The sequence below is a fragment of the Phymastichus coffea genome, unplaced genomic scaffold (genome assembly GCF_024137745.1).
Source record: "Phymastichus coffea isolate CEN01 unplaced genomic scaffold, Cenicafe_Pcof_1.1 PCOF00062, whole genome shotgun sequence".
Taxonomy (NCBI): domain Eukaryota; kingdom Metazoa; phylum Arthropoda; class Insecta; order Hymenoptera; family Eulophidae; genus Phymastichus; species Phymastichus coffea.
Window position 1 is genome coordinate 1,401,276 of NW_026706873.1, and position 22,634 is coordinate 1,423,909.

At 30.5% G+C, this 22,634-nt stretch overlaps 3 protein-coding genes across 3 annotated transcripts; all 3 read right to left on the reverse strand.

Annotated features, from left to right (window-relative positions):
• Window positions 1–7,847: 7,847 nt before the first annotated feature.
• LOC131667018 (telomere zinc finger-associated protein-like) lies at window positions 7,848–9,596 on the reverse strand. The gene is made up of 5 exons (XM_058940169.1): window positions 9,593–9,596; window positions 9,155–9,223; window positions 8,997–9,083; window positions 8,824–8,928; window positions 7,848–8,758 (listed from the first exon to the last, which is right to left on the reverse strand). The coding sequence occupies exons 1-5, from the start codon at window positions 9,594–9,596 to the stop codon at window positions 8,118–8,120; spliced, it is 906 nt and encodes a 301-aa protein (XP_058796152.1). The 3' UTR covers window positions 7,848–8,117.
• LOC131667019 (uncharacterized) lies at window positions 9,523–10,904 on the reverse strand. Its single transcript, XM_058940170.1, has 5 exons — window positions 10,898–10,904; window positions 10,753–10,824; window positions 10,508–10,681; window positions 10,371–10,439; window positions 9,523–10,304 (listed from the first exon to the last, which is right to left on the reverse strand). Exons 1-5 carry the CDS (start codon window positions 10,902–10,904, stop codon window positions 9,850–9,852), a joined length of 777 nt encoding a protein of 258 aa, XP_058796153.1. The 3' UTR covers window positions 9,523–9,849.
• A 1,597-nt stretch (window positions 10,905–12,501) lies between these two features.
• On the reverse strand, window positions 12,502–22,427 carry LOC131667020 (zinc finger protein 91-like). Its single transcript, XM_058940171.1, has 7 exons — window positions 22,394–22,427; window positions 21,599–22,328; window positions 17,447–17,779; window positions 14,714–15,076; window positions 13,892–13,978; window positions 13,698–13,820; window positions 12,502–13,618 (listed from the first exon to the last, which is right to left on the reverse strand). The coding sequence occupies exons 2-7, from the start codon at window positions 22,032–22,034 to the stop codon at window positions 12,807–12,809; spliced, it is 2,154 nt and encodes a 717-aa protein (XP_058796154.1). The 5' UTR covers window positions 22,035–22,328; window positions 22,394–22,427; the 3' UTR covers window positions 12,502–12,806.
• Between the last annotated feature and the right edge of the window lie 207 nt (window positions 22,428–22,634).

The window sequence follows — 22,634 nt, forward strand, 5'->3', positions numbered from 1 at the left end:
GCAGCACCTATTTAGGTGCGGCGCGTGAACCTCGACGATTCGAGCCTCACCCGCCACCCTGTAAAGGCGCTCGACCCTGGCGCTCGGTGACCGTTTTAGTACCCTGCGGCGGCGCACGGACAGGAAAGACATCTGTTTTCTCGGATTTTCCAAAACGCGACCGTAAATCTAAATTTTAAACTATAGCTGCGCTATCTCGCCGCGACATCGTCGTCGATCAGAAACGTGCGGCACACATGCTCTCTGCCGCACCCTCATTTTCCTCTCCGCATTTCTCTTTAGTTCGTTTATCTTTACAACCCGCGCGCGCTCCATCGAGCGCGCCAAAGCTCCCCGTAAACGCGTTTGCACACATTTTCGACATGTGCTGGGAAAACCCAACGTCTTCGAACTATAACGAGCACGAATGAGTGTCTACTCCCGAAACAGTTACTTGTCCGGAACAGTCATTGCTTTTACGGACGAAAAGATTTTCTTATTTAGTTGTCAGAACTGGATTTCGTCCTCTTTTATTTTTGGTCAATTTGTTTTCCTTCTACTAGTAAATCAATGTAGTTCTGGAAATTCGAAAGTTGATAGATGCTTTGTACAAAGAGTAGCGACGACTATTGACTGCGTCTATAGCTTTAACCAAGGACTTGATACTCCATGTAAGTCACTACAGGACCAAACTTAAGATATTAAATGATTATAATATGATCGAAATAAACGTAATATATTTTCAGAATTAATTTTATATAGCACTCAATTATTAACTTCCTGGGAACTACAGCTGTTTCCAAGATTCGAAATATCGATGTATAGTATTAGCATCTGGGGAACCATGGAAATGATCATCATAGTCGTTACATTGATTAAAGAATTGAAACATGAATAACTGTGCTACAGTTAATTTAATAAATCAACTAAATTGTACTACACTTAAGAAAGCCTAATTAATTTGTACGACAATCTTCCTACAACATTTATCTAGAGGTATTACTTCTACGGGTACCAATTAAAACGTCATAGATTCTGAAAAATGTCTAAATTTAGAGTAAAAAATAAGGTGTAAAAACGCGAACAATTTTACATTCTGGTGAATTTCGATACATTTCAACTTTGTTCAACTCACTTAGAAGTTTAATCCTCAATGAACACTAATCTAAAATTTATAGTACGTAACATTAACAATAAAGGGAAGAAAAATAGATGATTATTACTAAATAATTACACTATATTTTCTAAGAAGCTACTGAAAAAGGTAAAGTTAAAATTATTAAAAAAACAGTTACATCAATTAAAATTTTGTTGTTATAGTGAAATAGGAGAGTCACAACATTAATATTATACTCTTTTTTAATATTATAATGTTAAAAAAAGTATAATTGTAACATAATATATTCATAGTATTTTGTATATCACACACATCTTACTTATGAAAAATTCGCTTGAGATATATCGCTTTTAATTATTAAACAAAATAATACAGGATGACAAGATAAGATTATTACGATTATGAAGAATTATTATTTCGTTATGTTGCTTTAATAAAGCTTTATTATAAGCAAATGCCATGGATACTAGAGTTTCTATTAAGAAAATGAATAGAACTTAAAATTTTTAATCCACAGCTACGAACAATATGATGTAAAAATTAATGTAATTAAATTTTCAGCAAATTTGAAAATGTTGGAATCAATAAAAGCTATGTAAAATAAAAATTTACGTATGGAGAACATGTCATAAAGTAAATATCGTTTATGTATTCAAAAAATACAAAATTATTCATTAACTATGATATATTTATAGCTATTTAACAATTTTAATAAAACTTTTATTAAAAATTAGTTACTTAACTTGTGGTTTTGAAAGTTTATATTTTTAACAAATATTTTAATATTCACGAAAGTGATAATAGGATTATTAAGAAGAAAGTAAGATTGTATTTATTAAAAGGAAACAAAATTAATATATTAAGAAACAAAAATAGGATATTTCTATTTGTCTGATCAAATGATAATTTGTTCAAAGGAGGCTGTGGACTGTAATTACAGTAAATTAAGTAAAGATCCAAAGAAATTAAATAATATTGAGTACATAAATGAAAATAATACGAAAATCACTGAAACAACTAAAATTGACGACAAAATGAACACATTTTTTAGCAATATCGAGAAAGAACTAACTTATAAAATCATCAAACCACTGAATAATACCCTAACTATCTGAAATGAATCCTAACAGTATATTTTTGAATTCAACAAATGATTGCGAAATGAGAAATATTATTAAAAAATGAAAATGAAAAATGGAGGAGTAAACAGAACAAACATCAAGATATTAAAAATATTAGTTAATCACGTTAGCACTTGTTATCTTAGATATAGAAATAAAAGTATCAAAAAACAAATATGGCCTAACTTACTAAGAGGTGGAATTCATACTCATATACAAAGCAAATAACGGACACATACCAACAAATTATAAATCCATTTCATTGATATCTAATTTAGCGAAAATTTTCAAAAAAATAATACACATTAGAAGTACAACATTTATCGATAATTGCAAACTATTATCAAACAATTAATTTGGATTCAAGAAAAATACGAGCACTAAAGACGGTCTAAATTATATTACGAATATAATCTTTCAGTAACTCGGTTTTAGCGATCAAATTGCAATCACGTTTTTAAATCTGGCAAAATATTCAGCTAAAAAAGATATACAATTATGACATTAAGGGCAGTGTATACAATTTTATTAAGAGTTACTGAACAAATAGAAAGCAAAGAATAAGAATGAATCACAAACATAGTCATATAGAAACAGTAGACATGGGAGTACCATAAGTTACTAAACTTGGACCGTTGTTCTTCGTATTATACATTAACAATATATTAACAACAATACTAGATAAAACAATACTCTCCTATGCAAATGACACAGGTAAATTATAGCAATATAGCATTATAGTTACAGATAAAACATGACAAGAAGTTAAAGACAAAATGAATAACTAATTAAAAGTTGTGCGTTATTGGCTTGAATTCAATAGACTATCATATAATATAGATAAAACAGCTTATATATAATTTGTTATAACTATAATAGTGCACCAACAAATTTTAATATATTAATACAAAACAAAAACATTAGTATAGTTAATAATATAAAATATCTAGAAGTTACTATTAATAGCAATAAAAGAAGGAATCAGCATCTACTCATTTTATGTAAGAAAACAAAAAACCTGACTTTTATTTTCTATATATAACTATGAAGAATAAGGAACACTGAGACATTGAGAATGATTTATTATGCATAATTTCATAGAGACATTACTTATGGAATAATAGCTTGGGGTGGAGCAGATCCTGGTAGAATAAAAAATCTTCAAAACTCATAAATAATATTACTCAAAAGAATAACTAAAATCAATTTATAACAGAAAAAAATTCACTTGATATTAATCAAACCTTCTCTCTGGGTTCATTATTACATCATTATGTCGATTCATCTCAAATATATATAAAAACAAATTTAAGAAAACGAGAGACAATAGCTTGCAACTACCTAAAAGAACGAAACAACTAAGTATTAAAAACAGTTACATTAAAGCCATATCACTCTTCAATAATCTACCAAATAAGCTCAATAATATAATATAATAATATAAGATAATAGAAAATACAAACATTAGAAAAACGGAATTGAGAAAATAAATAAAAAACAACCCATAGCAATCACAACAAAAAATGCAAATGAAACCAATGAAAGAATTAAACGTAATTATAGAGATGACATACAAATGGGTAACCTCACAATTAACTTTTAAGTTCCTGAATAAAAAGCATTATAAAGAAAATAAACCCCTGCTGTTGAGGATGCCGACCGTACAAAACCCGGAGGGATTAAAGCGTGCGCGTGGTGACCGAAGATTAGGCGCGTCGACACTTTTAAAAAAAGGGGAAAGAAATAGGATGGCGTGCTCAGCCATTAAACGTTTAGAGCGCAATAGATGCGATGCGGGGATAACTGAACTGTCGGCGACGTAAAAACCCAGAAGTTGACGGCGACGGAAAAACCCAACACGGAAAAAAACCCAGAAGTTGACGGTGACGGGTAGGGGCGTGTGTGCGTAATATACAAGCCTCACGGTGTAAGGATAATGTTTGTAAAGCTAATATTTACAAAGTGGCGATCAAAAGAGTATACAAGGCAACCTGCGATACCTTATTTTTTTTTATAGCTAGGGCGGGATGGTATGCGCTGGGGCTTCTGCCCACCCTAAGCTTGACCCATTAACGTCGACGAGCGCTTCGGGCATCTCGTCACCGTAACAACCACCAGTTACAAGCAGCAACAAGAAAAGGCTGCGCCCTTCTGGAACAGAAGTTCCAGTTATCAGGACACTCTTAATAACAACAAGCACAAGGTTTGCCCTAGGCCGATAGGTTGGCGAGCGAGGGGTGAGCGAGACAGCGAAGGCGGCAAATAAGAGGCCAAAGGATAGGAGACTGCACGTCCCGAAGGCCCACCACTGCAGCGGCGATGGGTTATTGGGGGTTGCGCTAAAATACAGAGGGAAGGGTAGAAAATTCGGCAATGCGGGCTACTCGTGCAGCCAACGAAAACGACAGCTTAGTCGTCAAACAACCGCTCAGCTAAGCTAGTTACTTGTGAAATAACTGCGTAGATTAATTTTATTTTGTACTTTTTGTTAACCAGTTTTAAAATAAAATGATACACTCGAATTTACAGCTATACTTTTTCCGCTTTTCTCACCATCATCTTGAACACAAGCAATTAGGTATTACATACATACAGTTTACATAATCTACTTTCACTGAACTAGAATTTACTACTAACATAAGTATTTGTAAATATAAACCAATTGAAACTATCTTCGTCTAAATAGATAAGATGACAGTAGAAAACAGCATAAAGGCGAAAATTTTAAAAGCACAATTAGTCTGTGGGAAACTAATACAGCGTCCAAACTATCTATGGATGACTAATGGGGATATCGACTATATAGAAAACAACAAAGTTCTACTGTACTTCGATAGAGGTTGAAAAGGAAAACAGATTTTTCACAACTCAGTTTAATTCTTAAAATCACGACTAAAGAATAGAGATTTAATAGTTTTGAATGACATAGTTTTCACTTCAGAATGTAAATGTAACTCTATTCACCGACATCAAATTATGTTCCCTGATTACAGGGTAACATGTGCCATTGGTCTTACATTCCCGGGAAGACTCAGTTCAATAGAATACATCTCATACGCAAGAAATACAGTAAAGCGTCAATGGTGTACTACAGTACAGCTAGACAACATCTCATCAAATTCTGGTGAAGAATAGTGCAAATGTTTACAAAGAGTTAATTTAGTTTTTAAGTGCCTGGAGACCGGTCTCCAGGCAAATCCTAAATACTTTTGATTTTTCGTCAAAAAAATAGAATAGGCCAATTATTGGAGCCTACTTTTGAAGTTTGTTCAGGACCATTGAACTTAGTGTAAGAATTGAAAGAATAGCTGTGCTTAATTTTTTATAAAATACTCCACCAGCTACGACTCTTTTTTCATCAACAGTATAATAGTGCCGAAAATATTACATATCTGTGTCTTTCTTCATATGTAATACATATCTATATACACAAACATACACTTACACATACAACACACACGCACACAAAACACTTATCATTTATAATAATGTTGGAAATGATTCTTAAATGAAAATACGCGATAAAACATGAGCCAACAACAATATATTCATCACTTTTCTTACATTAAGAAGTTGCGATGAACATAGAATAATAACAAACTATAATAAATATTCCCTATTTAAACAAAACAACAAATTTAACAAAATTTATAATAGCCATATCCTCTTAATAATAAATTTAATCAAGTTAGCATTTTGTTATGAACTTTAACTCGTGATATTGAATAGAACTCAGTGATTATTGACAGTTTTGAAAAAAAGTTTCACGAGATATTTCGATCTTTCACATCGATTCAAAGGCTAGTTTTAGCGAGCACACACTTTTTTGATGCATGAATAGCTTTGCTTAAGCGTCAATTAAAGATAAAAATTGGTTATGATTCATGGAATGCTTTAACCGTTATAAGCGAAAATCGACAATTATCAAATTCATTAAAACACTAGTAACAAAGCTTGCAGCGACTCCTATTTGTTTTTTATTATGGGCACATCAAAAAATGAAGATATTTCTTCAAGGATATTGTAAATACAATTACTCCTGAAAGTTTCATAAGAATTCAAACAATGCTCCACATTTTACATCAATTCGAAATTTTTCTTTTTACAAAGTAACATGCAAAATTTATCAATATTTTGACTTTTTGCCTTTTTAACCTTCAGAGTCGCATGCAAAAAATAATATTGAACTGATAATAATTTTTTTCCTGATATATATGCGATGTTGCAGATCTTTAAATTTAAGCCATTACAACTTGACCAAACTCATGCCTACACACGTGTAGAAGCGAGTAACACAAAAAATCAAAATTTTCTACGATTTGCCCATATAGGACACTACATCTTCTACTGGATTACAATTTTTTAATTTCTCATGTATATTATTAATATATATGACTCTGGAAATCAATAAATAAATTAATAAATTTAGTAAGGTTATCGAGATTATTTTTAATAACAAAAAAAATGGGCACTATAATTTCTACTAAACACCTATTTATTTACCTTTACAAAAGAGTTCAATGCTGTACTTTAATCTCATGGCAGTCCATCATTACAATTTCACAATAAGTATAATGTTCAAAATTTAGAATACTCGCTGTTTCGAGTGCTGCTCATAAATTCAATGTTTTACAAATTCGCACAATGGCCATAAATAGACTTTATGGCGTTAATTGCGAGAACGAGCGAAACAGAAGTCGACCAACAAACGACAGGAAGCACAGTCATTGTGAATACCTTGATCACGAGGTCTGAAATGACTCAGAATGAAATTTAATCTAAAACCAAAAATGGTATACTGGATAGCACGACATTGACATGCATGTTCCAATTCAGCACGACATTGATATGCATGTTCAAATTTCTCAAACAACATCATAACATGAGCGTTGTATAATTCCAATAGATGCAAATCCAGTTCTTTATCTTCATGTTCATCTAAAATTTAATATATTAGAGTTATCGCTTTAACAAAAAATAATTTAAATTTCAGATCATATGATTACCATTCTAAGAGTTACCGAGCAGGAAACGTCTTTGGAACTTTTTTGACATCAAATATTTACTTAGAAATTTTTATCTTGAGATGGTCCTCGTTTTTTATTTTTATCGTTTTTTTGAAGATATATCATTGTCGTCATTATCATTAGTTTTCCACGATGAGGTTATTAAAACGTTATTTATGACGAACTTTGTTTCTAATTCCATTTAAAGTTTTTTTTCTAAAACAGAGTAGTGGCAAATAAAAGAAAAAGTTATTCTTCTATTATCCATAACAGTATAGTTTATACAAATGTATAATAATTTTGTTATCGCTATTGTAATTTTGATATATTTTTTAATTTACGACGTTTTCTACATTCTTCTTCAAAACTTTTACTAAATTTTTTTCGTTGCTTCTTTTTCTTTTTTTTTGCTACGCAAAAATATTTTATATATTATTTTAATGGCAAAGTAAACGTGAATAACGTATATTTATTTACGGTGCATCTTGCTGAAACAATTAAAAAACGTTGTATGACCTGAAATGTTTTTTAATAATAAAGGAAAATAAAAATCGAACAAATATAAATTATTCTTTTATTTGTATAGTGAAAAAGTGAATAGATAAATTTTTGTTAATCAAGATTTTCTTTTTATTGAATATAAATTCATCTTACATATACGAAGATATTATTTATATCGATATTGCGAAATTATAATATTTCATAAAGGAAAGTTTAAAGATATTCAGACAATCATCACACATCAAATATTTTTAACCCCACATATTAGTTTGTTCGCATACGTATGCCAAAAATTTAATAGATTTTTTCACACAATGAATATTTCATAAAAATTAATGAAAATATATGTAAAAAATTAATTTTTAAATCTACACACATAAGAAATAATGAAATTCAAATGGTATTATTGGCAAGTGAGATAACATTAATGACAGATGGGATACCAACAATGGACTGACTATTGTACTCAAGGCACTGTTTCATATGACTCCCCAGCGATGTTTTGTATTTGTATTTTTTGCTACATCCAGGACAAACATAAGTCATAACTCTGCTCTCATCTGCATTCATATCAGGATGTTTATGTTTCATGTGTTGAGTGAGATGATCATTCCTCTTGCACCTGTATCCACACCAACGGCACTTGATATGTGGTACTCTACCACAACTGCGTTCATGCCGTTGCAGGTGCTTTCTATGCTTGTATTGACGCTTACAGCGGATGCATCGATGCCAGCTTGGTAAATCGGTTTCGGCATGCACGTTTTTTAAATGAGACAGAAGATTGTATTTGTTCGTCGACGTGAAATTACAATGAGAACAATATAGTGGATTGCGTCCACAACAGGCGAAACGAACGTGACTGCGAGCACTTTCATATAAGGCATATTGACGGTTACATACGACGCAACACCAGGTTAGAACAGTATTACAAGTACCGCAGTGGGGAGTTCGGGTCTTGTAGCACGCTGGCTTTTCCGAAGTTATGTTACATGTTTGGCAGTGAACCATTATTTTATCACGAACTGATTTACCTGAAAATATAAATTCAGTTCATAAAAATGATAAAAAAAAGATACTTTGATGCAATAATATTTACCGGGTTCGCTTAGCTCGTCGGCCAATTTCTCGTTTTCGTCATGTTTAATTACTGAATTTTCTTGAATAAAATTATCAATTGTATGATCATTACAGTCATTGAAAACTGAAAAAAATTTTTTTGGTATTTAAATATATTAAATAATAGCGTGTAATAAAACAAGTTTAGCTTACTAAATCCACCATCATCGTGAGATTCATCAACATATATGACTTCTTGCTTTATAAATTGCTCACCCGGATAATACATAGGAACAGGTTCTGTAATAGTTTACAGTTTTTTAATACTTTACATAGAAGATTGAAGAAAGTAAATGTTGAGATATACAAACCTTTGGATTCACTGATAGAGTTATGATTTAAAGGATCGTTCACTCTACGACCAGTATTCAGTAGTATACCTTGAACAATATAAAATTATCAAATTAGTGTTACTACTATTTACGTAATTCATCATCTATGAGGAATGAATTTTACGTAAATGATAAAAAATCCAGGAAAAGTATACTAACAAACATATATTTTTAAATGTACAAAAGTCAGTCTGATAATATATAGAATGGTAATATTTAAAAATTTCTAAAAATAATTACATCACCAACATTTTACTTTTATACTACTATATTTGCTATCTACTTTTCACTCACAATACGAGCATTAACTAAAAACTTATAAATATACAAAGAAAACTACATTGAATTTGATATTTGATATTGGAGTACAATGGAATTAAAATCAAATAAAAAACATTTCGTTGAGAAAAGTGTTACGCATGTTTTATTTTTACGTATCTTAACGACTGAGAATGTAACAGCATCATAATTGCGCAAATTTTGCACTATATGTATCGGATATTCTTTATTTATAATAATATTTATAAATATTTTTATACAACAAAGTAAACATTTTAATATTTGATATTGAAGTACACAATCATTTAATTATTATATCAAAAATATTCTGATTGATTTATTTATAATAACTCATTGGAAGTTTAAGATAAACCATAAATTAAATAATGCATATTTTACTCAGTCTTTCCAAGTTTCTCTGTACATCTAATAACATGTTTTTCATATCTGACATTGGTTTTAAACTTATTTCCACAATTGGGACACTTCTTCTTACGCTGTCTCCTTTTAACAAATTTTAAGTCTTTCGCCACATTCCTTACAATATTGGGATTTTTTCGTTGAATAGTGGTACTTTTTCCGTGACGACGTTCGATGTGGCCAATCAAACGATACTTTCTCGGAGTTTCGTAATCACAAAATAGGCAATGTAACATCTGAGGATTTACACATTCACCTTGAACGTGACGCTGAGCGGATTGCAAAGCAGTATAGATTTTGTCATTACAACGAGAGCATTGAAATAACAAAGGCGATTGACAGACGGTACAATTTTTTGATCGAGTACACGGTTCTCGTGGAAACGATTTGTTACATGCTTTACAGTAGAAATTGACAAGGCATTGTTGATCTGAAAAATTAACAGAATATTATAAATGAAACAAGAATTATTTTTCCTTTCATAATATATACTAACCAATCATTTGCCTTGTCAATTTGGAATTACGATGTGCTTGTATATCGAGTTTCTGTATAGACATGTCATCTGTAAACAAAAGTATACTTGATTATTGAATGAAAATAAGCTTATCGATTCTTATAAAATTTACAGACTTGAAAGATTTAAATTAAAATGTGTCAATATTTCACCATCATCATCTTTCGTGTGATCATATGTTTCATCATCTGAATCATCTTCATTATCATCATTATTATCATCATTCTCGAACTCATTGTAATCCAAGTAATTTGTCTCGCTTTTAATATAAATTTCATTTTTGTCCTCATCTGTAATGAAAAACGTATTGGGTATTAGTTTTTTAAAAACTTTTTTTAATTTTCAAGAAAGTTATTTATACCTTCTGAATCATAGTCTTTCAGAGATCGGATTTCCCGAATTTTCAACAACGGTTTCACTTCGATTGTGTAATCTGGAAATAAAATGAAATAGTGATGTGATAATAAAGTGCCTTTAGTAATTATCTGTTTGCTATATTAAAATACAAAGCATTGTGATGTGAAGTGTTAGTAAGTAAAACTGGGAAAAAACTTCATATTACCAATAGTTGAAAATGTATTATTACGCAATATAAATTATCAATACAATAAAAATAACGTATGTTTGTTAGTACAACTCATAAAAATACACCGAAATAAACAAAACCATCCCACACTCAGAGTTGAAAGAAGCATACATAATAAATAAGCAACTAAAAATTTAAACTATTTAAAAAATGTTTATTTTTGTTGCAAATATATAATATAAAGAAAATAATAAAGGTTTGGTAACAAAAAAAAAGTTTTTCTACGTTTAAAATTAATATTATTTATTAGATTACTTTGTGCTTTAAAAACAATTTCATCTATAAAAATTATAGTCTTGATGGAGTCGTAGAGAAGTATACAATATATTTAATTCATCCAGTTCCGTAACTTTAAACTCTAATGAATTGGAATTTTATTGATAGCAAACTTGTCGCCACAAATTTTCATCTACGGTATTTTTTATATGTAAAACTCTTCAATTTGTTGGATATCCCAATCAAAAATGAAAACCTAAAACACCAATAAGCTTAGTTAATTTATCGAAATTTCTACAAGCAATGATATATATGAGAAATAGGAAATTATGGTTATTGATGAACAAATACAAGATTTAATTAGTCAGTTTTGTAATTTTATCAACAAAATATAATTATATTTATATATCAACAAACATTATTTTATCTAAAAATGCAAGTTATTTATATAAACAATATTGAGGAGTTTTTCTAATTACGTATATATCAAACGTATCAAAGTAACCTATTAGGGAGATTTGAGTCTAGTACCAAGGTGCCTTGTCTGAGATTACCTTAGAAGTCCAACAATACTGAATCTTACCTAAGGCACACCTAATTAATAAATTTAATATTTTCACAATTGCTAGGTATATTGGCTAATGATTCGGCAGTCATCTTTCTGCTATGCTATTCATGATGCGGTTGATACGACAAATTGGACTTTTGCAGCTGTGAGTGTTCTTCAAACTTTTATGCTGTCCTGCTATCATGGAAGTAATCTTTTAACTTCCTATTGAAAAAATTCGCAAAGAAAAAACTGTTATATTAATTATTATGTTAATAGTGTTACAGAACACGAAAGAAAGAAAAATTTGCCATATATTTATGTGAGCTTAATTGGTTAATTTAAAAAGAAAACAACAAGCATATTACGTTCATCCATCTTCATCAACTATATTCCGAAAAGTATTTTTATAATAACAATGCTTTGAGTATTGGGTAACCTTTTTGTGTTAAATCAAACCTTGGTTAAATATACTCTCCATTTTCTTATTTTTATAAATATTTTATTATACTTGCATACGAAACATTTTATTTAATTTGTTGTACATAAGATCATTTTATTTATTATTTCGTTGTAATATTTTATATTCATAACAGTATGATACATGGTATAAGGGATATTTTAACATGATTATTCATCATACCAATTTATAGAGCACTTAAAAAAAAATTACAACTTTGTTAATGTAAAATTTGAGTAAATGTTTTATTGCCTAAATTTTTGAACATATTGTTGTGAAATTCATGGCATTCATTCCTATCTAAATATTATGGATACTGATAAAAAGATTAATATGTATAATTGTAGCTAAGAAGCATATACAGATTAAAATTAAAAATTGAGTGTTTACACATACAACTTCAAAATACATTAAAATGAATATATTCTAAAATTAAGATTTTCGTAACATTTAATTGATTTCGTCATGGAACTTTGCCTTATGGCAATATAATTAAGCAGCTGCAAAGTGGTTGGATCTTATTTTGATCAAGAGATGAAACTTGAAATATACTGGTACCTGCACAAAAGAATATAGTGATTCTGCTCCGTAGTTACTTCGATAATTCTAATCGATATATCTTTTAGGAACAGTCTTTTTCCTCGGAATGCGACTGCTTGACTCTGTGGTTACTTCTGTCGTTTTCGAATAGTTTGCATCTTTGGTCAAATTATCAGATGACCTGGTAGTTTTTGTTTTCTCAGATGATATGATTAACTCAACCGGTTCGATCGATAATGCGTGCAATTGTTCAAATAATTCCTTAGAATGATGGCTTTTAATATGCGATAGAAGAACTGCTTTTTGAGACGTTTCAAAGCCACAATGAGCGCATGTACCTTTAAAACAGCACACAATCTTGTGCTTTTTCAGGCTATTTAAATGTTTGTATCTTTTGCCACAGATCATGCACATGTACAGGTCGAGCTTTGCTGGATCCGTATGGATATTTCTTACGTGTTGCTTGTATCCCCACTTATTGTCGGTAGTATAATCACACCATTGGCACTTAATGTTATTTTCTGGACCGCAATGACGTTGATGAGTCAACATGTGAAAGCGATGTTTGAATTGACGTCCACAGATGGCGCAAGCATGTCTTTTCGTCACCACTGTGTGTTTGCACTTGATATGAGTTTGCAAGCTTGCTTTTCGGGTGGTTTTGTAATCACATTGCGCACACTTAAATCCTGGTACTTTTTCACAGTCGTGTTTCAAGTGGAATCGTAAGGATTTTATATTTTTGTAAATTTTGTCGCAGCGTTCGCATTGAAATTCCAACAATGTATCACACGCGTCGCAACTTTGGCCTTTTCCCAAGTATACGAATCTCTCACTCTTATTACAATTTCGGCAGTAGCTCATTTCATAGCTGTGATCTGGAATAATCGAAAATAATGAATGAGATGCGTAATATAAAGCGTAAGAAAAGATTTATCGTTCATTTTTCTTTGGTACCTATGATTTCTAGTCTATCGTGACTATCCTCAATTTTATTCTTATCGTTGTCTGAAGAATCTGACGAGATTGTCACTTCTTCTCTAACGTAATGGACTTCACGCACTGTTCTTGTATCATCATCTAAAATCAAATTACGATTGTAAGTCTTTTATTGAAAGTTTAGAAAGACAGCTGGGAGTAACATAATTTACCTATAATTATTTCGGCGATTTCATTTTTGCAGTTGCGTTTTGGCCCGTTGGTTCTGATAAATCTTCGTGATTTTTTCACAGCTTTTCCTGAAAATAAAATATTTTGTTAGTTTAGGCAATGTATATATTTTTCAATTTGTTAATTCATCAAATACTGCTATGGAATGGTTTTTAAAAAGGTATGATTTAAAAAAGCAATCAAATCACTGATACTAATATAATTTCCTTAAATAGAATGGGCAGTTAATGATGACACAACTAAGTGCGCTAATAGTGCAATATAATATATGAATTTCGCTTTAAGCATGATATAATGTATAGTTTTATGGTATTGTTCTGAAATTACAGTTTTACTTTTAGTCCAGTATTTATTCAATAATCAAACTAATAAAGTAGAATCTATTTCGTTGATGAACGGAATTTTTCAGGTGCACCACATTTGTTTGTTTTAATTGTACACTATTACAGTATGCATGGATATAGGTTACGAGTGGTACGATTAGTTACATAATTTTGGGGGTAAATATCTGTAAAAAGAAATAAAAGAAAACTGTTTTATTAATTGTTATTAATTTGTGTAATAATCTGAACAATTTTTACTGCAAATAAGAGATATTTCGGGAAATAAAACTCTCGCATACTTAGGAAATATATACAAATTTATTTTTTGTCAAATCGTAATTGGGAAAAATACATCAGTTTACTAATTTTAATTATGTTCCTTGGAAATATCGTCATGTAAATTAGTATAAACTGACATCTACGTAAAAAATTCAAAGATCGGTCAACGTAATTGCTTAAAATTGATCATATTTGGTTAAATATTAACTATGTCAGATTTCACTTCTAATAAGTGCTGTCGCTTAACGTGTTTACTAACATTTATTTTTTGCTTAGCCTTATATTGACAGTAGGGGCACCGAAATTGAGGTTCTTTACCGCACTCATACTTCAGATGATTTCTCAAACTATTTCTATACTTGTAGCTTCTATTACATTGGTGACAAACAAAATCTTTTGATGCTTTCTGATTGCTTAACTTTTGATTATTTGAAATCAAATTATTCCGTTCTTGATTTATACAACTGGCTGTTCTCCAAAGAATTATTGGTCCACCATTCAATGGCAAAAACAACGTATTTGGTAACGAAAGCGATGTCAGGCATGCGTTAGGAGCAATCTCAACTAAAAAAATAAATAAATATAATTATTGTGTGTTAGTAGGGAATAAAAAAAATACGAATTATTTTGTCATATAAGTGTCGAAGTAATTTATTCTAAGAAAACTGTGACTTTTAAACAACTACTCACTTCTATTGCTACAATTACTACTGATTTTAAAGTTGAAATTTAATTCGAGATGAGTAAGGTTAAAAAAGGTTTGAATAAGGAAAAGATTTTTCATTAAAAAAATTATTTTATATTTAAGTACCTTCTACATAGTTTGGTATAAAAACTATATTACCTTACAAAGTAAATGATAGGACATGGTATATAAATGCATGTAAAAATAAATTTTAATTTTCAATAATAAATTTTCACAATAGTAAATATCGTTCAATTAATTATCAGAATACATTATTATAACCTTTTACCTTCGAATACAATTAATTTTCAAAATAACCTCATAAAGAGCCCATTTATTACGATCACTTATAAATGGTATAAGTGATTATCTTTGATGTGCAATAATCACACAAAATTATTTTATATAATTAATACATTAAATTATAAAATTAATAATTAAGTACTACAGTAGCCGTTTACAGGAATGTGGAGTCGCAATAAATATCAGACACTTGGTTTTACAATACTTAATACTTAGATATGTATAACACCATTTATATAAAACAATAATCTGGCATGACAGTTTCATTGATAAATAACCATCCTTATATCTATAATTAAGCAGTTCACTTTCGTGATTTGAACATTATCTTTCTTAAAAATAATTATCTGAAGAAAAATTTCACGTTTTAATAACACGATGAATGATTCCGATTTGTAATTTATAAACCTTATGCGCTTATTTCTTTCAAGGCACAATTTTGATCACTTACAATTTTCACAAAAAAAATTACCAAAAATATCATATAGTGGATCTTAGTTTTATATACATATTCAATTTAAAGCGCATTCGTTTTAAAATGGAATGTTGAAAAATTATATTTTATATGAAAAATATACTGTATTTTTACAGCTTTGTCGAAAGCATTCGTACCTTCATCATTTACGTGTTGAGATTTCTCCAAGGGCAAAGGAATACATTCTTTTATTCCGAGAACGAAACACTACTCATAGTTATGTATTATTTTTGTGTCCAATAAACGTTTCCTAATTAATCTTCATTAAAAAACAAATTGTTTCGCTCCCACAGATCTATTGAATATTTTAATCCAACATGTGTATTTGTAATATAAAAATTTTATTTTTGTTATTTTAATTTTCATTTGCCTATCATACTACAACTTTAACGTTTATTATAACCAACCCCATGTTTCAATCTAGAAATACGACTTAAATGTAAAATCTTTCGCACAGTTTAAAATCGATATATCTTATTCATATATGCTGTGTGATAGATAAACAGAATAAATTAAGCTATTTTTTGATAAATAAATAACTCAAGTCTTGAAATAATCCATAGCAGAATCATTATACTGCTCTGAATAAACTATTACCTGCATTAAGTGAAGTATCCCAGTACTGAATTCCCTTAATAGGTCGTATAAATTATTACATTATTTATGCTATTACATTAAGTAATGAATGCTTTGTATGAGTATTTTCTTGTGAGCAATCTTACATTTTATCAAACAATGAATATTTACGTATTCGTTTGAATTATCTTATTTATATTCTAAGTAGAGAGAGAAAGAGAGAGAGAGAGAGAGAGAGAGAGAGAGAGAGAGAGAGAGAGAGATGAGAGAGAGGGAGAGAGAGCAATATCAACTCAGTCGTTGAATTTTCGATCAGATAATAAATTAATAATATGTAAGTACTATTAAAGAAAAAATCTCTGGACCGCGTCTTATAGCTTTGAATTACCCTAAAATTTAATGCTATTTAAAATTGACCGTTCAGTGATCTATTCTGCATGAAAGCGTATACTATTGTGTAAAAAACACAAAAATTGAAATGTAATATTATTTTTGCTTGAATATTGATTATAAGCATTGGAATGCACTTGATTATGAAAAGTATTTTTTGAAATCTCGACGAATGATCTTGACTTTTAGGTAAAGATATAAAGTCATCTTTACTAGGATTTGGCACCTGTTGGGCTAGTATTATTGTCTTCAAATATCCTATGACTCTTAACATCAAAGTTTGAATTGCGTAATCAATATTCATTTATTTTGTGTTTTTGAAATATTTTCATTAAATGACCAATTATAAATTATCCCGACTGATGGTGTCGTTTGTAATGCACAGTGAGGTTTCCTCTCTGCCTAGCTTTGTAAGGACACTGGGGACATTGAAACGACGGAGGTTTATCTCCGCATTCCAGACTTTCGTGCCTCCGCATAGTGCTCTTCCACCTATAACCTTTACCGCAGAATCGACATTTGAACTCTCGTTGTTGGCTTGGTTCCTGAACTGAGGATACCGCAGCCTGTTGTTGTCGTTGCTCTTGTTGTTCTTGCTTCAGTCGTTGTTGTTGTTCAAGTTGGTGACGCGAGACAAGACCGAGAGACGCGGGAAAACCAAGACTATCACGAGATGACGAAGCATCGTCGTCGATCGGTTCAATTTCCAACTCGTCGCGATTTGGTAGGCGAAGTTGATGCTGATCACTACGGCTGCGAGTCAGTGGGCGTTGCTTCTTTTGGAACTGCTTGAAGTTCCGATGCAGCAGAGATATCGTGCTCAAGCGATTGGGTTTGCCTGTAGGCAGAGATTTTTATAAGTAATTCGCACCGATTCATAATGGCATTAAAAATGAAGAGAAACAAAAGAAAAAATTTTTTGAATAAAGAAAAGAGAAAGTAAATTAGGTGCATAATAATGTATAAATGTATAAGAACTAGTTACTTTTAGAGATGAGACCATCACCAGTAAAATGAAATGACTGTAAAAATATACAAAATATAAACAAGATATATATATGTATATATAAATAAAGAAACTCAAGTTATAATATAACAAAATTAACTATGGACTTTGTTTCATGCGACAGAACATTAGATTATATTAAGAGAGCAGGTCTTTATTTTTCATTTAAATAGTGTATAAAAAATATTACTATACAGCTGAAAATATAAATATAAATCAATAAGCATTATCTGACACATCGTATCACTACTTTATTGTAAAAACTCTGTAAAAAGTGCAAATAAATATAATCTTACGATAATAGTCGCGACAAACAAAACGAATACGGTATTCTACATATATTGCTTGAGAAATGTTCCAAATGTTTGATTTCTTTATCGCAGTCAATACTGTTGCATAAACATCGCGTTATTGATCATTTCAGGTGTCTGTTGTGTATTGCTAGGTTTATGGACATGATCTATATGCTGGCGTATGATCTTGCGTCGGCAGCTCTGATACGGACAATATGGACAGGTATATTTCGTGCGATTTTCTTCGTAACTCATGTGATTGTAAATCGAGGTGAGACTTTTATAATATTTTCTACAAATGGTACATTGATACTCGTAAAATTTACGACATGTTGGACACGTTGACTGCAATAGCGATGGCGAAATCACATTATAGGTTCGGCATGTTGGACAACAGAATTGGAACATCTGCGATAGTCCTGAAAAGTGAGGTTCCATAAAGAATTTTATTCACAAGAGAATTTTCGCTCAAGGTTAGTAAAAGGACATTACTTAATTTTCGGCTACTCCATTTTCTCTCTGCCATGGTACTTGTCACCGATTCGTCAATTATCAAGGCGTTATCATCTGAATCTGAATCACATGTTTCTGTAACATATTCAAATAGCTGAAATTTACCATCATACTACTTAAAACATAAGTGCATTTGGCAGGCAGTCGTTTTCATTGAAACTATATCAACGTGCTAACATTTATACATTGACGATCATGCATCATAGTGAATGAGTAACAAATCTTTGTAAAAAAAAAATTAAGTGAAAAATGTGTATTCATTCTAACTAAAAAATCAACTTTTTATTTTTAGAATTTTTGCACTTCATTATAAAACTTATATATATAGCTCATCAACTTCAAGAAACACTTAATTATTTTCCAGTAATTAGTTTTCATAAAATTTTTCCTCATAGAAATAATGACCGTGGGTAAATATATTAGTTTTGCAGATGATTTTACAGCGCTTGCATTAAAACGCATAGATTTTATTATATTTGGAGCATCATCTTCTTTCTCCACTATAGATGCTTTTCTTACAAGAGAGAGGTATACTACAATTTTGGCATACTGGATAAAAAAAGCCTAAAAATATAATTTTTATGTAATATATTTCTCCACAAAAAATAATTGCAAGCATTCTCGCACTATGAACACGATCGAACCAGTTTTGGACTTCTGAAATAACTATATTTTCAACGTTCTTTGATTTGTTATTCTGCATGGCGGACACAACACCTGTAATAATTCAACTAGATAAGCTAATATTATAGATTTTTAAATGCGATTGAGTTCAATGGGAGTGAATACCTCACATTCTCATAGATAAAAGTCTTAAATAATTTCGGAAATGAAAACTGATTTCTTAAATTCTTAAAATTTTGTTGCATCAACAGGAGGAATTTTTTTATACGTAAACTTTGTTCCTATATAACATAAAATCTTTTTGTTATTCTTAGTTGTATTACAATCTGTAAAATAAAAAAATTATTTATGTTAAAAACAAATCATTTCATGTAAATGAAACCATGGACGGAACAGATGTATTTATAAAGATGTCGAAGTTAAAATATTTAAAAAAATCACAATCGATGAGATAATTTTCCATGCTAATTTTTCATGAGATGATGTTTTTAGGACGAAATCAATAAAGAAAGATTAAGTAAACATTTGAAGATATGTTTATTTTGTACACAGTCATGAAAATATTATCTGTCATACATCATATGAAAGTATATTTATCTTTTTTTATCTAGCCTGGAGAATGCTCCTTCTTCTTGCAATAATGTTCCAGGTGACACTTAGCAAAACCATATGTTTTTGAAACTTTATTACAATTGATACACTGATACTTTAATGGCTTTACACACTCTGGACAAATACTCACTCGTAACTCCGATGAGCTATTGTAAGAGCGTTTGCAGTTTGGACAATACGTCTTTATAACGTTAGTCAAATCTACAATAAAAATTACTTTAAATATCATCTTATCACTAATTTAAAACCACATCTAAAGAATTTACCTCTGGTATTGTAACTATAGGCTTCCACAATGTATACAATTTCTGAATGACCATCAGTGAAACGAGCGCATGAATCTGAAAACAAAGTAACTAATTATTATCTGATCTAATGAATTTAATTGAGCCACATTTTTATTACTTCGACCTTAAAGGGAGGTGGTAAGTCAATATAAAATACATAGGGTTATCGACGCTTACCGACATGCCTTTAATATTACATTATTTTTATTCAGTTATGAATTTATTCAAAATAGCTCAGTCATGTACCATTTCGTAAATCAATCCGAATGGTGCATGTCTGACATAATTACAAAGAATTCAAAACCTGAAAGAGAATAATGTAATATTCGGAGTGAATTGAGTGATGTTTTTGTAATCTAGCTACTACGTCCCTTTAAAAATTAATTGGTCACTGCCGTTCTGTTACAGTTTGCAGTAGTCTAATATTATACATCTCGTCACTCTTGAAGGGTTAGTCATAAACAATAAATGTTAATTATTAAAAAATAAATATTTATTCATGTCATTATAAAATTATATTATAAAATTATAATCGAATAGGTAGTTTTATAAATTTACAAAGATTAAACAAATTTTCTATATAAACTCGGCCTATACTAGTCCAGCCATTCTTTTTCGAATCAATTTCGTTAGATATTTCTTCAGATATTAAAGATATTGTTCTAACAGTCATTCTATTAGTATAATATTTTTTACAGTTGTCGTCACTTACTCAGTTCATTTTATCTGAAAAAATAAATAGCATGTTAGTCAGAAACGACAATCAGTTTTCACTTAACCTTATTTCAATTAGAAAAAAGTACAGGCTCAAAATAAAATAGGTGTCAAATTGGAAAATTTCATTTGAAGTAAATTTGAAACTTTATTGTATAACAATTGGAATTTTACATGAAGATAACTTTGACAGTTAATAGTCACGTTATAAGTTTGGTTGTTATATTAATAGTAAGAAATATCAGTAAATATCTTAAGAGTTAAATATGGATAAAAAAGCACAATTGCATTGTGTAATATGGCATGCTTAAAGTCGATAAACACTATAACAGACTGTAAGCCTATATAAGTAGAAGTCGTGTATAAATGCAAAAACCGCATATAAGCTATATAACTTTGGAATATCCAAATATCGACAGCTTAGAAGTATAACGCGTACGTAAAATTGTCAAAAAAGATTCTAAAAACTACGAAAAAAGTGTTATATCAAAAAGATTAATCCTAATATAGTTGGGTTATTGGAGTTTAATTAACTAAGTATTGCTTAATACATCAGACTTTTGGAATTCTACCGTAAATCTATATATTTTCCATGAAACTATCTTATTCATGTATTCCAAAAAAAAGAATCTCATGACGAGATCTCATGTGGTTTTTCAATTGATACTTAAGGTAACACTTGTAATCGCAATGCCCACAGCAAAAACTTTTCTCTTTGCCACAGTTAAACTTTCGATGTCTTTTAAGAGTCTGCGAGTGTTTGAAACTTTTGCCACACCATTCACACTTGAACAAATCATCGGTGGTGACCTCACGATGTTGTCCTTTCTCGTGAAGCTCCACTGAAGCCTTGTATTTGCTTGTAAATGAGCAATATTGACATTTGTAGGCAGCTTGACGTTTGCAGGTGAGTTTTTTATGACGACGTAAATTCTCGAAACTGGCGAACTTGGTACCGCAATCGATACATGGTACACGACCTTCTTTCAACTCGATTACCTCAGGATTGCCGCAGATTGCTTTTAAATGGCAATAAAGCGTCATGTATTTCCGAAAGATTTTCCGGCATTTGGAACACTGAAGCAACAGACACGTGCCGCAATTCTCACAGGTGATTATCTTTTTACGCGGAGGTTTCTCAAAGGATTTGTTGCACAGTGAGCAATGTAAAAGAATCAGTTCTGGAGGACCTATTCAAAAAAAAGAAATTCAAGTTAGCGACGTTTAAATTAAAAAAGATTCAGGAAAATTACTCACAGGTATATCTTTCGAGGCGTTCTTTGTACGGCTCCACGATTTCTATAGCTCTTTTGATCACAGTTTCTCGAACACCGTTTCCTAAGTTAAATCAATACCCATTTGCACCATTTAAAAAAATCTAACAAGCTTATAAATATGCATACCGTTCAGATGACCGTCAGCTTCTTTATTCGGAATTTTCTCCTCGACAGCTTTCGATGCGTCGCCTGAAATATAAGTTGTGTCGAAGAAAAAAATTATTAATTTTGTTCGCTTATTTTTCATCTAATGTCACTCGCATGCTCTAGATACCAAGACTGAGCAAACTACGAAAAAAAAAATCATTCATTACAATATTCGCATAGTAAAAATATTAAAAGATAAAATATATTGCAAAAGTTGTAA